This window comes from Alosa sapidissima, chromosome 1 (genome assembly GCF_018492685.1).
Source record: "Alosa sapidissima isolate fAloSap1 chromosome 1, fAloSap1.pri, whole genome shotgun sequence".
Classification (NCBI taxonomy): domain Eukaryota; kingdom Metazoa; phylum Chordata; class Actinopteri; order Clupeiformes; family Clupeidae; genus Alosa; species Alosa sapidissima.
The window spans coordinates 29997556-30010499 of record NC_055957.1 but is presented as its reverse complement, the minus strand read 5'-3'; the positions used below and the strand labels follow the sequence as shown (position 1 = coordinate 30010499).

Sequence of the window (12944 nt, the reverse complement as noted above, 5' to 3'; positions counted from 1 at the left end):
GTGTTTGTGTGTTTTACTGGAGATCCTGCTGTAGGGGAGGAAGAGTGACAGATACTTTATATACGACTATCAGCCAACTCATAATTGAATTGACTAATATCCCACCCACTAATCTGACGGAAGCACAAAAAAAAACACAGAAAATTCACCCTAACAAAACTATATACACTGAAAGAAAGAAAAATATATTACATATTGGAACCAAAACCCAACACAAACTTGAATATTTGGCCCTTAACCATGTTTACAAATGAGCTCCAAATGAGCCCCATCTTAATACATTAAAAACAAATAAATTTACAGTCCTTGGCAATGTACAGACTCAGTGAGGGCAACCTGGCCATGGAACATGGAAGCCGATAGCAGACCTGCCTGCCTAGAGAAGCCAGGCTGTGCTGTTGAAACAGAGCTGCATTTCCTCACAAGTGCAGTCATTATTCGCCTTATTCACCCGGCGACCAGAACGGGTTAAAGGGTACATTTGCCATTACACCTCAGTCCAGCAGATGGTGGTGGTAATGCTCTCCGTTTGCAAACTGCCAAAAAAAAAGCTCACCGAAAAAGAAGAAGGGTTCACTGGCCTCCAAAAAGAGAGAAGGGAATGCTTCACTGGGTCATGTATCCAAGTAGTAAAAAAGGGTGCTCATCAAAAAAACTTCGGCGTCCAAACTGCCATGAAAGATAAAAACAACTTTTGAGGCACTCCTTACTAAAGTTAAAAAGCCATTACTAGCCAGAGTTTAATAAAGGCTTTTTAACTTTAGTAAGGAGTGTCTCAAAAGTTGGGTTCACTGGCCTGTTCTTCAGTGAGTTTTTTTAGCAGTTTGCAAACGGAGTGCATTACCACCATGAAAAATATGTATCGGCATTATAATTAATTTTACTATTATTGATAATCATGTTGTTACATATCATTAACATTAACATTATTACTGCTGTTTATCTTACTCCTCTTAATGCTTTGCCAATATTGTACAATGCACAGTCATGCCAATAATGCTCACTGAATTGAATTAAATTGAGTGGCTTTAATATCCATGTGTATGTAGATATGTGATCATCACCAAAGCACTTTATGTGTGATGGTATTTACCAAAGATTCTAGAACAGAGCTCCGCTCTAGAATCTTTGATATTTACCTTCCAAGAGGTTACTGTAATCAGGTCTCTTTCTGTCCGTCTGTCCATGTGTGTGTGTGTGTGTGTGTGTGTGTGTGTGTGTTTCACAGTATCCATGAAGCATTGCACATACATTCATAGTAGGTTGCAAAATAGGGATATTCTCTTCACAAATAATCCTAAAAATTGATGTCAATCTACATAATTAAGGGTTGATTGTCGATGAGCATGAGACTGTTCAGATGTGCTCATGCTCGACCTGTGCGTGAGTATTGCTGCCATGGCAATTTCAAATCTTAAACATCTCGCCCGTTGTAACTGCCATTGTTAATGCAGCAGAGCAATTATGGTTCGAGACCAGTGGGCCACGGTGCCCTTGAGCAAGGCACCTAACCCCTCACTGCTCCCCGAGCGCCGCTGTGGTTGCAGGCAGCTCACTGCGCCGGGATTAGTGTGTGCTTCACCTCACTGTGTGCTGTGTTTCACTAATTCACGGATTGGGTTAAATGCAGAGACCAAATTTCCCTCACGGGATCAAAAGAGTATATATACTATACTTATACTATACTAACTCTGACAACCTTCAATCAGTTGCTCATATTGTAAATAGTTGTAATATGTACAAATGACTCTACACAGCACACCATGACCATATTGTTGATCTTATTGCCAGTTCTGTTCAAGACATTTTTCCAAAAAATATGCTTATGTACAAACACTCACACGTAGGCCTAATACCAGACTATTTCAACCATAGACTGTATAGAACTATACATACAGTACAGTACATATATACATATGATTTCAACAGCTCTGATTATGTGTTCTGTGACATCCCTAACACCCCTGATGTTGTGCTATTGGATACAGATAGAAAGGAGGTGTTAGTCCTTGAAATAGTTTGTGTCTATGATCTGTATATGGATATAGCCTTTTTGAAAAAAAAAATACTATATACCAACCCCTCCTTGCAAAGATCAGTAACCTAGGCTATGCATGTAAGTTCGTGGCATTGATATTTGGCAGCCTGGGACATGTCCACAAACTGACTCAGTGGATTAAGACTAATCAAAAGGAAAGTCTAAACAGCTGGCAAAATTCTGCTCCATATCAGTTGTGATGGGCAGTCTTTCTGTGTGGCGTAGGCAATGTTTTACCCTTGAATGTCAAAGCTGTATCATCTCTGAGAATATTTGAATCCTTTCCACTGACTTAACTAAAAAAAGCTACTGGTCCCGATTTACTTCAAATTTTCAGACGAAGGTAGAGGATCACCATTTCCTGATTCTCTGATATGATCACCTGGACCTTGATGCTGGAATTTGGTTTCACTTTTTCTAACATTGTGAGATGGGCTGAGGTTGGCAGTTGCCTGATTGGTCTTGTTTCTGTTGTGTTGGGGGGAGGTGGGCTGGGGTATGCAAGTTGTTGTCATACATTTTACAGCAATGTATTTACCAATACACACTATGGTATGCCACTCTGAGACGGGCTGGCTGGATACCGTGTGGAGGTAAATGTCACATTAATGCTGGTATAAACCTCTCCCAGCAGAGGTAGGTAGCGAGTTGAGTGAGATAATGGAGGTGGTTATCTAAGAGACACAGACTGATGACGAGAGAGAGAGAGTATCAGTTTATTACACTTGAGCACTGAAGCACAGATCTATCTGTGGGCAGACTTTGGACTTTCATGATGATCAACCATTAACTAGACCATAAAGTCATCATATCATAAAGGGCCTTTCTTTTATGTGTAAACACACTTACCCAGAAACCTATAGCAAGTCTGAAACTACTGGATAAGCTGGTTTTTTCTTCAGTGATCAGGATACAATATTATCAACCTGTTGAGGAGTGAATTATTTTCCTGATTCCTTCTAAAATTCTACGCAAACGATCTATAGTTTCAGTGTTCTTTAAACAGTTCATGGGAAAAATATCTGAAGGATTGTCACATCATAGTGCGGAACTCTCGGTTCGCAAACATTCTAATCACATAGAACTATTTGTGATCGTAGGCTACTCCTCAACTGATTAAGAGGTCTACCAAAACCATGACATGAAACATATGGGTGGGGTAGAACTACCTGCTGTCTGTTTTCAGTATGAGGTGTATTCCAATTTTCTGTTTATTATGGCTGTCTCTTTGAAATCTTCAAGTGATGACACTTTTTCGTGACGATGAAAATAAGTGTTTGCTCATGTTTGCTCATGTCTTTTGAATTAGCTGTTAAAAAATATTGCACCAGGACTGGACATAAATAAATAAAACCTAGCGAGTGACATCAAGACATAGCAACATAGGAAAAAACACCTAATAAGGGGGGCAGACACTTTATTGCAGTCCCTCTCATAGACCTCCTTGCCGAGGTCAATTCAGTTTCTTTTTAATATGATGCAATCTTAGTGACCCACTCTCTGTCACCATCATTCAGTTTCACTCTGGAAATAATCAGTCAGCAATCAATCACAATTTCGAGCACATACATTTTTTTTGTTACATTCAACAATCATCTCCTCACGATTTGCTAGCTGCCTATTCCAAGAGTAAATTATAAACTGTACATTATTTACTGTAGGACAAAAGTGTCTGCTAATAATTCAGGACCTACAATACTTGAAGATGCAGACAGCGATTGAGCAGGAAGTCACGTTTGTTTATGTTTTAAGATCTGTTATGTTGTTCTGTTTATGTTTGCCAAATACATTTACCAATGCAACATCAAAGTTTCACCTTTTTAACATATATCATTTTATACCATATGATATGAATCATTGCCTCTTTTCCACAGAACAAACACATACAGTATGCACAAAAAACATATACATGGTGTATGTATCATATCCTCTCATGTGCCCCCACCGCTGAATGGCCCGAAGATGATGTCAGGTGACCAATAGTTTCACACCCTTCTTCATCACTGACTTTGTCATCATGACCTAATTAGGAAAGGGGCCTTTGGGTGTGGACCAAGTTTATGACCCCCAGGAAAGAGTAAAGTCCTGCTGCTTCACAGAGACACATCACACAGTGAGCACTGCGTATATCCTCAGTACTGCCTCCGCTTGCACTGACCAGACAACAAGGCTTCAACAAAGAGCTTCCTTCTACTTGACAGATATTTTAGAGGATTTTTGGCTTTTTTTCTCTCCAAGTTTGAGAGTGCACTACAACTACAACTCTACCAGATTTTGTTTCATTGTAACCATGTCGACGGCGTTAGAGGCAGTTGGCTTCTTCATGAGTGTGGCCAGTTGGCTGATCGTTGGGACTGCTTTGGGCAACGACTACTGGAAGGTGTCCTCTTTCTCCGGGAGTGTGATCATTTCCAATCGGCAGTATGAGAACCTGTGGCATTCCTGTGCCGAGGACAGCTCTGGTGTGGCAAACTGTCGCGACTTTGAGTCTATGTTGGCACTGCCAGGTAAGAGCCAGAAGTGGGTCACCTGAACACTTAAATCTGAAATTGAGCTCACAAAAGATGTTAATTAATTAATGAGAAGCATTAAGCTAAGCTTTAAAATACATTTTGATTAAAAAATAAGAAAATTTTTCTATTTGACCTATTTAAGATTTGGTTTTGAAGGGCATTGCCAGCTTTCAGTTTCAAAGTGTAAAGATTATTAGCTGGGACTGAAGACTGTTTGCCAAAGGCGGGCATTATCTCTTGAACATTCATTAACGGTTTTTGCCGCCATTTTGTGCATTAGACTATAGGTTATGACATGGATTTTATGATAAACATCGGAACATGTGCAAATTAAATACTAAAATATTGAACCTTATGAGGTTAAAGCGTATTTTATTAGGATAAACCCTTGTCATATACAATATATCAAAAATAGTAGCCTATGGGAAAGAGCTAATATGGCCAAGAATAGTTCAAGTGTTTCTGTCCTATTTTTTTTTTTTATTCAGATCATTCACAGTAATTATTGTAAATTTGTTTTGTGTTGTATGCTTTATTGGTCTTTATTGAGGCAGACACTGACTTTTACCAATAAATGAAAATAAAAATCCTAAAATCAATCTTACCTTATTTTAGACTTCCTCTATCATCTCAACTAAAACCATCAGTAACTGCTAATATTGGAGTTACTTTCTCCATCAGTTAACCATATAAACAGTATTTTAAAAAAAAAAAAAACCTTTAGCTTTATACGATTAAATGCAAATATAGCCAATAGACAACCATTTGACTTTGAATCCCACTTCTATTCTTTGCAGCATCAGCCAGTAAAATACCTGCCACCACACTCTAAAAAACTAAATGAATTTAAGACAGTGTTTTCCAATGTCTGATCAACACTTGATATGACTTTTTTTAAAGTTTGGGTTTACTAATTGTGTCTGTGGTGCATATCCTTTCTCAGGTCATATCCAGGCGTGCCGAGCTCTTATGGTGGTCTCCCTATTGCTGGCCCTGGTTTCCATCGTTCTGTCTGTCATGGGGCTGAAGTGCATCAAGCTGGGCAGCACCACTGAGCAGGGCAAGGCCAAGATCGCTGCCACCGGGGGTATCCTCTTCGTGTTGTCAGGTGGGTTCCAAACTGACCACACCTGGCTGGCCCACAGAGTGTTAGGTGTCAAGGAAAGGAGAGCGAGGTTCCCTGGCCACCTGGGATCGATCTCAATATTTGCATTTGCTTTCCTGCAGGGGTGTGCGATATGGTGGCAGTCAGCTGGTATGCCGCTCGTGTTGTTGAGGACTGGAACAACCCATTCTATGGAGGCATCAAGTGAGTAGTGTACACTTAAGAAGAGACATACATGCACACTTGATCGGTCATAATGTCGCACGCATTTAAATTTTGTAATTGTAAATTACACAAGAATTTGCATCAACCTTGTCCGCTGACTGTTTGCGTGTTTGGTGGCAGGTTTGAGCCAGGTGCAGGTCTGTATATTGGCTGGGCTGGAGGCATCCTGGCCATAATTGGAGGAGCCATTATGTGCTGCGCCTGCAAGAGAGTATCTGGAGGAGCTGGAGGAGGAGGGTGGGTCTCTTTGTTACAGAAACAGTGCTTTCAATACTTAACACTTAATGATACTTCATCCCTAGCTAGCTATGGCATTTGGAAATTTGTTTGGAAGTTTTTACATTTGGATTTCCAAATCTCACTTTCCTAAATGTGTCTTCACAGAGGCTACCCTGCAGCAAAGATCTACAAATCAGCCGCTGCGTCTGAATCTGGAACCAGAACAAACTATGTCTGAGGCGTTACAATGACATTCACATGACTTCCTCTGTTGTTTATTTGTTTGCAAATGTCAGCTACTTCTATTCTCTCATGCTTTGAGAAATTCCTCCAATGTAAAGGTTGCAAAAAGGAAGGCCACTAATCCATGGACATCTTGGATATGATCTGTATTGCTTTGGAATCGTATTGTCTTAAAAGTGCATGTTAATGGAACAGTTGTTTTTTTATTGTAGTAAATCTGTGTTTTTTAAACATTGTATTGTATTTCTGACCACAATTCTAACTAATTTTCAACTGGTTTAAACAAAACAAAATAATAATAATTAAATAAAATATTGTAATACATGTTGTGTCGTACGTCTAAATGAACAACACTTTCAGACAAATAAACTGATTAGCATGCACATGCAGTACAATCTGTGTGGATTATGAGAAGCAACTGAGAGCTATGCATGAATAGACCATTAATTCCTACTGACATAATGTTATGACATTCCTCTAGTGTCCCATAATCCTCCAGCAGACCTCCCACACTGCTGACGGTGGGAGGAAAGGATTACAACTTGACACATTCATAATTCTATATATATTTTATGTCTGTCTGTCTTTCTCTCTGTCTGTCTGTCTTTCTGTCTGTCTTTTCTTATATGTGTCTGGGCATCTATAGATTTATATTGAATAGTCTATCATTGGATCTGTGTATTTGCACATCAATCTGTTCATCAAAATGGCTCTAGAAATAGAACAGACAAAGGGTATAGTATAGTATATATACTTTTTTGATCCCGTGAGGGAAATTTGGTCTCTGCATTTAACCCAATCGGTGAATTAGTGAAACACAAACAGCACACAGTGTACACACAGTGAGGTGAAGCACACACTAACCCCGGCGCAGTGAGCTGCCTGCTACGACGGCGGCGCTCGGGGAGCAGTGAGGGGTTAGGTGCCTTGCTCAAGAGCACTTCAGCCGCGGCCCACTGGTCGGGGCTCAAACCGGCAACCCTCCAGTTACAAGTCCAGAGTGCTAACCAGTGGGCCACGGCTGCCCCAAGGGTAATCAGAAGGTTCATGTTTGGCTTGTCCTGGTTGTGAATTATAGTGTGTTCTCACAGGATAGTGAAGCCCAAATATCCTCTAGTGTTTGAAAATAAGCAGCCTTTTCCACTGCTATGGAGATTTGATTATGTGAAATTCCCTTTACCTATCTGTATCATTCATACAGCAGTTTTGCGTACAGAATCCTGTGTTCTACCTCTCCCTCTTTCTCACATTCTGTTGGGTGTCAGTCCTTGAGTCCCTTTCCATCCTTTCCATCCCATCACATGCACCAGCCGAGGGGACACATGTGTGCATGCGATGCCTGTTGCTGCTGGCGTAGGGCAGCAGGCGCTTGGGGAGAATGTGGCGGCGTGGAACATGAGGGCAGCTCACCACTGGGCCCGGCGCGTGACAGCCATGACTGCAGAGCATTTATCCGTGTGCTTGAGGGTCAGTAATCTCCTACTAGTGCTGAGTAAGAGGGAACCGTCTCAATCCGCTCAGCCAAATACAGCAGGCAGGCGACATTACGTGACAGTGACCTGCAGACCGTCTGGTGAGGGAAGGGTACCGTTGTGTCATCTGAAGAAGGGGTCGACCCGATTGGTTAAAAGTGACAGTTGGGCAAGCCGGGTACAAATAGCAGGGGGCACCTCTGTTCCTGTCCACACCTCTCACAGTTGGTCCTCCTCTAACTCAGGTCAGTGGGATTGTGCCTCAGTAACAATGCAGTGATTGATGCCATACTCAGGACCCTTGGAAGTCTTTGGGTTCTTAAATGGCTCTACCTTATGTACAGGCCATGGGTAGCTGAAGTGTCTGGAGCAGGATGGCTTCTGCCTTTAACAACATGAAACTGAATGTGTAGTTTTATTTCTCTTTTAGACTTCAGACCCTCCAGTTCACCAAAATGAGCTCCAGCAATGTCATCTTCAAGAAGATTTCCAAGGACAAGTCGGTTGGTATTCTTGACTGGCTATTGATTCTTAAGAAGAGTGGTTTATGTTTTGAAATGTTGGCATGTGAGATCGACCTATACGCTAAACATTATTGAATCTTTTGATGTCTTTTGTAAATAGGTTGGCGTGTACATGGGGAAGAGGGACTTTGTTGATCGCATTGACTCCATAGAAGTTGTGGGTGAGTTAAAAAACTCATTCCATCACGGATAAGTACATCAACAAATGTCATCCGATTTTTGTTAAATCAGAAGATTGTTAAAATTGTCATAAGAAAAAAATTGCTTAAATATATATATTTTCACCTTCTCCAGTATGTAGGGTCAGTCCCTTGAGGTATGTTAACCTGGCTGTTCTCATCTTCCCCAACTAGATGGTGTTATTCTGGTTGATCCTGAGGTGCTGCAGGGCAAGAAAGGTTTGTGCTTTTCACTCACATTAACCATTTCTGCCATCTTAACCATGCTTGACTTGGTTCTTTTCCGTTTTTACACTGAATTTAATCCTGACAACACAATGTAATGCAATAGAATGTGAGCATAGCAGTCACTCCTTTACCATGTTACTCTTTACGAGACAAGTGTCCTCACACATAAATACTGACCATTTTTCTCTCTGGCGCCCCTCAGTGTTCGTCACTCTGTCCTGCACTTTCCGCTATGGCCGGGATGACATGGATGTGATGGGGATAGCGTTCCGCCGGGACATCTTCATATCCACACGTCAGGTGTACCCGGCCCTGCAGGACAAGGAGCAGATGATACTGACCAAGGTGCAAAACAGGATCCTAAAGAAACTCGGGGATAACGCCTACCCCTTCTTCTTTGAGGTAAGCACAGTAAATAATCTTATGAACAAAGTTTATTTTACTATGCATATCGACTAATGCTTCATGCTCACATATTAATTTAACTTAATGAAGGGGAACAGTTTGAATAAAACATTCTTTCCATGAAACTCTAAGCCTGTATATTTCATGTTTCATTTATGTTTTTATTGTGTTTGTTTACAGTTTCCTGATAATCTACCCTGCTCAGTTGGATTGCAGCCTTCTCCCAAAGATGTTGGGAAGGTAAGAGCAGGAGTAATCACCACAGACATTTCTCTACCTTGTATGGGAAATAAATGCTTAGGATTTTTGCTGGATAACTTTCTACTTATAACTGTAGTGTTTAAAGTTAAATATCTGATAAAACTTTAACCTCAGCACGACAATGGCATTAACATGTATATTAACCTGTATATTAACATTATGTGCCTACATGAACCCTTCTGCTCAATGTTGATTTCCCCCCTATCAGCACTGTGCAGTAGAGTTTGAGGTGAAAGCCTTCAGTGCCGAGAACCAGGATGCCAAAGTCCGGAAAAGGTCAGTAAAGAGACAAAGACCCAAACCTCTTCAGTCGCTCTTTGTCCCCAGGGGGCCGTAGACTTGGCTCTTCTGACCCAGCTCTCTCAAGCCGTTGCCCTCTGCTTCCTCTTTCACAGGAGCACAGTCACTCTGGCTATCCGTAAGGTGCAGTACGCCCCAGAGCAGGATGGTCCAGCGCCCTCGGTATCCATCACCCGGGACTTTGTCATGTCGGACAAACCTCTTCACCTGGAGGCCAGCCTGGACAAACAGGTAAGTGGCTCCTCCTGCAGTAATGAGTGTCAAATCCACAGCTATTATTCAAACAGTCTTTGAAAGAGTTTACTGACCTTTCAGCTTCATTATTATTATATTATATTATATTATTCAGGTTCATAAAGACAATACAAACACAGAATAATTTTGCTGTTGCAATAAAACATCATAACAGATGCAATATCCCTATGTAATCTTGCAAACTCTTTTCAAAGATGTGGTACAGTAGCAAGATGTAGGTGGGCATAATGGGAAAAAAAATGATCGGACCTACAGAAAAGAAATGTGGTTAGAGAGGTGGTTAGAGACTGTATTGAATTGGATTGAATAGAAAAATGTGATCACATCTCTAATTAATGTCACCATCTTGCCAACAGACGTACTATCATGGACAGCCAATAAATGTCCGTGTGAAAATCAACAACACCTCCAATAAAAATGTGAGGAATGTTATTATTTCAGGTAAAAAGAGGCTGCATGTCTAACCTGATACTTTTATATTGACTTTAATTCTGATTGCAATCATAGCCAGAATTTAATTTGTCAGAATGTCAGAATTGTTTATGTCTGTTGTCTGTAGTGGACCAGATTGCCACTGTGGTGCTTTACTCCAATGACAACTATGTGAAGTCAGTTGCTATTGAGGACAGTGGGTATGTATGTGCAGTATGACTTATAATAAGTCATTAGTAATGCATTATGCATTATAGCTGTTAAAGAAGTCAAAGCTCCAGTAGTTAAGAGCGATTCTATACATATATGTGATGTTTTAAGTTTTCAAATGTGAATACAGCGAAATGTGCACAGAGAAGTTTGAAATAGATGCAGTTCATAAAAGTGAAAAATACAACAGTTAGTAACTTGAGTGTGCTGTCCCTCATGTTTCTGATGTCTTGGTTTGTGGACCTGTTCAGAGACTCAGTGGATGCTGGTGGCAGCCTGGAAAAGGTCTATAGCCTGCTTCCTCTGCTGGCTCACAACCGCGAGCGGCGGGGCATTGCTCTGGACGGCAAGCTGAAGCACGAGGACACCAACCTGGCCTCCTCCAGCTAGTGAGTGTGCAGTTCAGTCACGCCCGAATCCTCCAGCGCGTCACAGCACTGCCCAAACACACCCAGAGGCCAGCACAGGGCCAACAGCAGACACACCCTCCATGGAGTCAGCATTCCTCCATGAATGAGTGAGAGGCAAAAGGCAATACCTAGGAACAGAGGCATGGATATACCACCTATATGAATAGACCTATATATTACATATGGTGAGGTGCAAGAGATGTTTATCAGTGTTTTATGTGAAAATGACACCGCAAACAAGGCCTCTGTACATGGAATACTGGATTGTCGTTTTGACTTCTATACAAACAGCTCCAGGGCTCTTGTTGTGTCTCTTGACAGGTTTAGTGAGTTCAGTTGAGTATCATTGGATGCTGTGTGCTAATTTGTAAAACTAGCCCAGGGCTGTTTGACTATCCACAGGGCACCTTGCAGGTGTTGTGTGTTCAGTAACAGACTGTTGTGTCTCTTCCTGCAGTTTTAAACCGGGAGTGCTGAAAGAGGTGCTGGGCATTCTGGTGTCCTATCGAATTATGGTAAAGCTCATCATTGGAGGGTAGGTTCACTATGGTTGGTTTAGTCAGACAGACTAGCATTATATTACCTGTGTATGTATGTGTCTGTGAGTGCGATTGATTGCTTGTGGTATCTGTGTGCTGGTGTACTTTTATCGATTTTCCTGACAAATAATGTCATTTTAATTTCATTATCTTTAACAGGATGTTGGGGTCCAGGTGAGTTTTTTTCTATTTTTTGGCATGGTGGTACGGTTGCTTTGTAGAATCATTATTTTAAAGGTTAGATTTCTGTGTGATTTCTGTGTGACTTTAATATTTACATTGACTGTGTTTTGTCATTTTTTTTAGTGAGGTTGGGGTAGAGCTTCCATTTCAGTTGATGCACCCAAAACCTGATGCAGGTGTGTGTGTGTGTGTGTGTGTGTGTGTGTGTGTGTCTGTAACTGCCTATGTCTGTGTCTGTTCTTGCTGGTATGCATGTTCATACTGAAAGTATGTGTGACAACAAATATTTGTGCTGAAGAGTTTCATTTTACATGTCATTTACTTTTTCCCCTCATGCGCCCTGAAGTGAAAGATAGGTAGGTAGTTGTTTGTGAAAGGATGTTCTCTCTTTTCATGAGATACATTCACTGTTGCATAGACACATCCCTAGCAGACAATGAGATATTGTATAATCTGTTGGGCCCCTGAGAGAAGCTCTATGTTAACTATCATTTTATTGCCTGGGCCCTAATCTACCTTTGCTTGAACTCTTCTCTATAATCCTTCTCACACTCCTTTAGTTAGCTTTAATATGAGCTTATCTTCTCACTCATCTAAACAACTGACTGACCGCTTTTGTGCTTGCTCTGATCTCCTGTTTCCCCTCTCCAATGCACAGTGAGGCGGAGGAGGAAATGGTGTTTGAGGAGTTCAAACGCACTTATCTGAAGGGCATGGTTGAGGACGAGGAGCAGGCCAACGTGGAGGAGGAGGCATCCTAGACTGGGACGTGCAGGAGACATCTGTGATGAGCGAGCGAAGGCAACCTGGGTCAGAGCCGTGCTGAAATGTCTCAGGTGGTCACTGTGACATACTGAAAGGCATATCCTGGAATATTTACACCTGCTTCTCTGTTGATTGTAGATGTTGTTGTGCACCTTGTGTGTTGGCATTGAGTGACCACCAGGGGTCATTGTAAAAAAAGAACTGTCCTGCTATCAACCTAATTCTTTGTATCTGTTCTTGTACTTGGAATGCAAATAAAGTGGATTTATGTGTAGGCAGTAGATGATAGGTATTTGTCAAACTAGAGATTTGGCATATTAGGTTAATATGGCTATTCATCATATTGTTCATATATTGGTGGGCAGTTCATATCACAGAAAGAACACCTCAATAAAGACACTCAGGACTTGGTATAATCTTCTTTAGTGGTTTATTTCA

At 41.2% G+C, this 12944-nt stretch overlaps 2 protein-coding genes across 3 annotated transcripts; both read left to right on the top strand.

Annotated features, from left to right (window-relative positions):
- Positions 1-4139: 4139 nt before the first annotated feature.
- cldn15la (claudin 15-like a) lies at positions 4140-6667 on the top strand. The gene is made up of 5 exons (XM_042099652.1): positions 4140-4545; positions 5495-5659; positions 5779-5860; positions 6002-6118; positions 6266-6667. The coding sequence occupies exons 1-5, from the start codon at positions 4329-4331 to the stop codon at positions 6336-6338; spliced, it is 654 nt and encodes a 217-aa protein (XP_041955586.1). The 5' UTR covers positions 4140-4328; the 3' UTR covers positions 6339-6667.
- A 1241-nt stretch (positions 6668-7908) lies between these two features.
- Positions 7909-12910, top strand: saga (S-antigen; retina and pineal gland (arrestin) a). 2 transcript variants are annotated; one of them, XM_042099400.1, is made up of 16 exons: positions 7909-8060; positions 8246-8318; positions 8440-8500; positions 8693-8737; positions 8949-9148; positions 9332-9391; positions 9621-9688; positions 9808-9943; positions 10324-10408; positions 10527-10599; positions 10861-10998; positions 11477-11554; positions 11718-11732; positions 11865-11917; positions 12088-12097; positions 12400-12910. In XM_042099400.1, the coding sequence occupies exons 2-16, from the start codon at positions 8271-8273 to the stop codon at positions 12500-12502; spliced, it is 1173 nt and encodes a 390-aa protein (XP_041955334.1). In that variant the 5' UTR covers positions 7909-8060; positions 8246-8270; the 3' UTR covers positions 12503-12910. The 2 variants fall into 2 exon arrangements, with proteins under 2 accessions (XP_041955334.1, XP_041955345.1); XM_042099411.1 differs by lacking the exon at positions 12088-12097.
- Positions 12911-12944: the final 34 nt, after the last annotated feature.

Coding starts and splice junctions, on each gene's coding strand:
- cldn15la (XM_042099652.1), top strand. CDS start 4,329: ATGTCGACGGCGTTAGAGGCAGTTGGCTTCTTCATGAGTGTGGCCAGT. Junction 5,660..5,778: donor TATCCTCTTCGTGTTGTCAG/GTGGGTTCCAAA, acceptor GCTTTCCTGCAG/GGGTGTGCGATATGGTGGCA. Junction 5,861..6,001: donor CCATTCTATGGAGGCATCAA/GTGAGTAGTGTA, acceptor GTTTGGTGGCAG/GTTTGAGCCAGGTGCAGGTC.
- saga (XM_042099400.1), top strand. CDS start 8,271: ATGAGCTCCAGCAATGTCATCTTCAAGAAGATTTCCAAGGACAAGTCG. Junction 9,944..10,323: donor AGGCCAGCCTGGACAAACAG/GTAAGTGGCTCC, acceptor TCTTGCCAACAG/ACGTACTATCATGGACAGCC. Junction 10,999..11,476: donor AACCTGGCCTCCTCCAGCTA/GTGAGTGTGCAG, acceptor CTCTTCCTGCAG/TTTTAAACCGGGAGTGCTGA.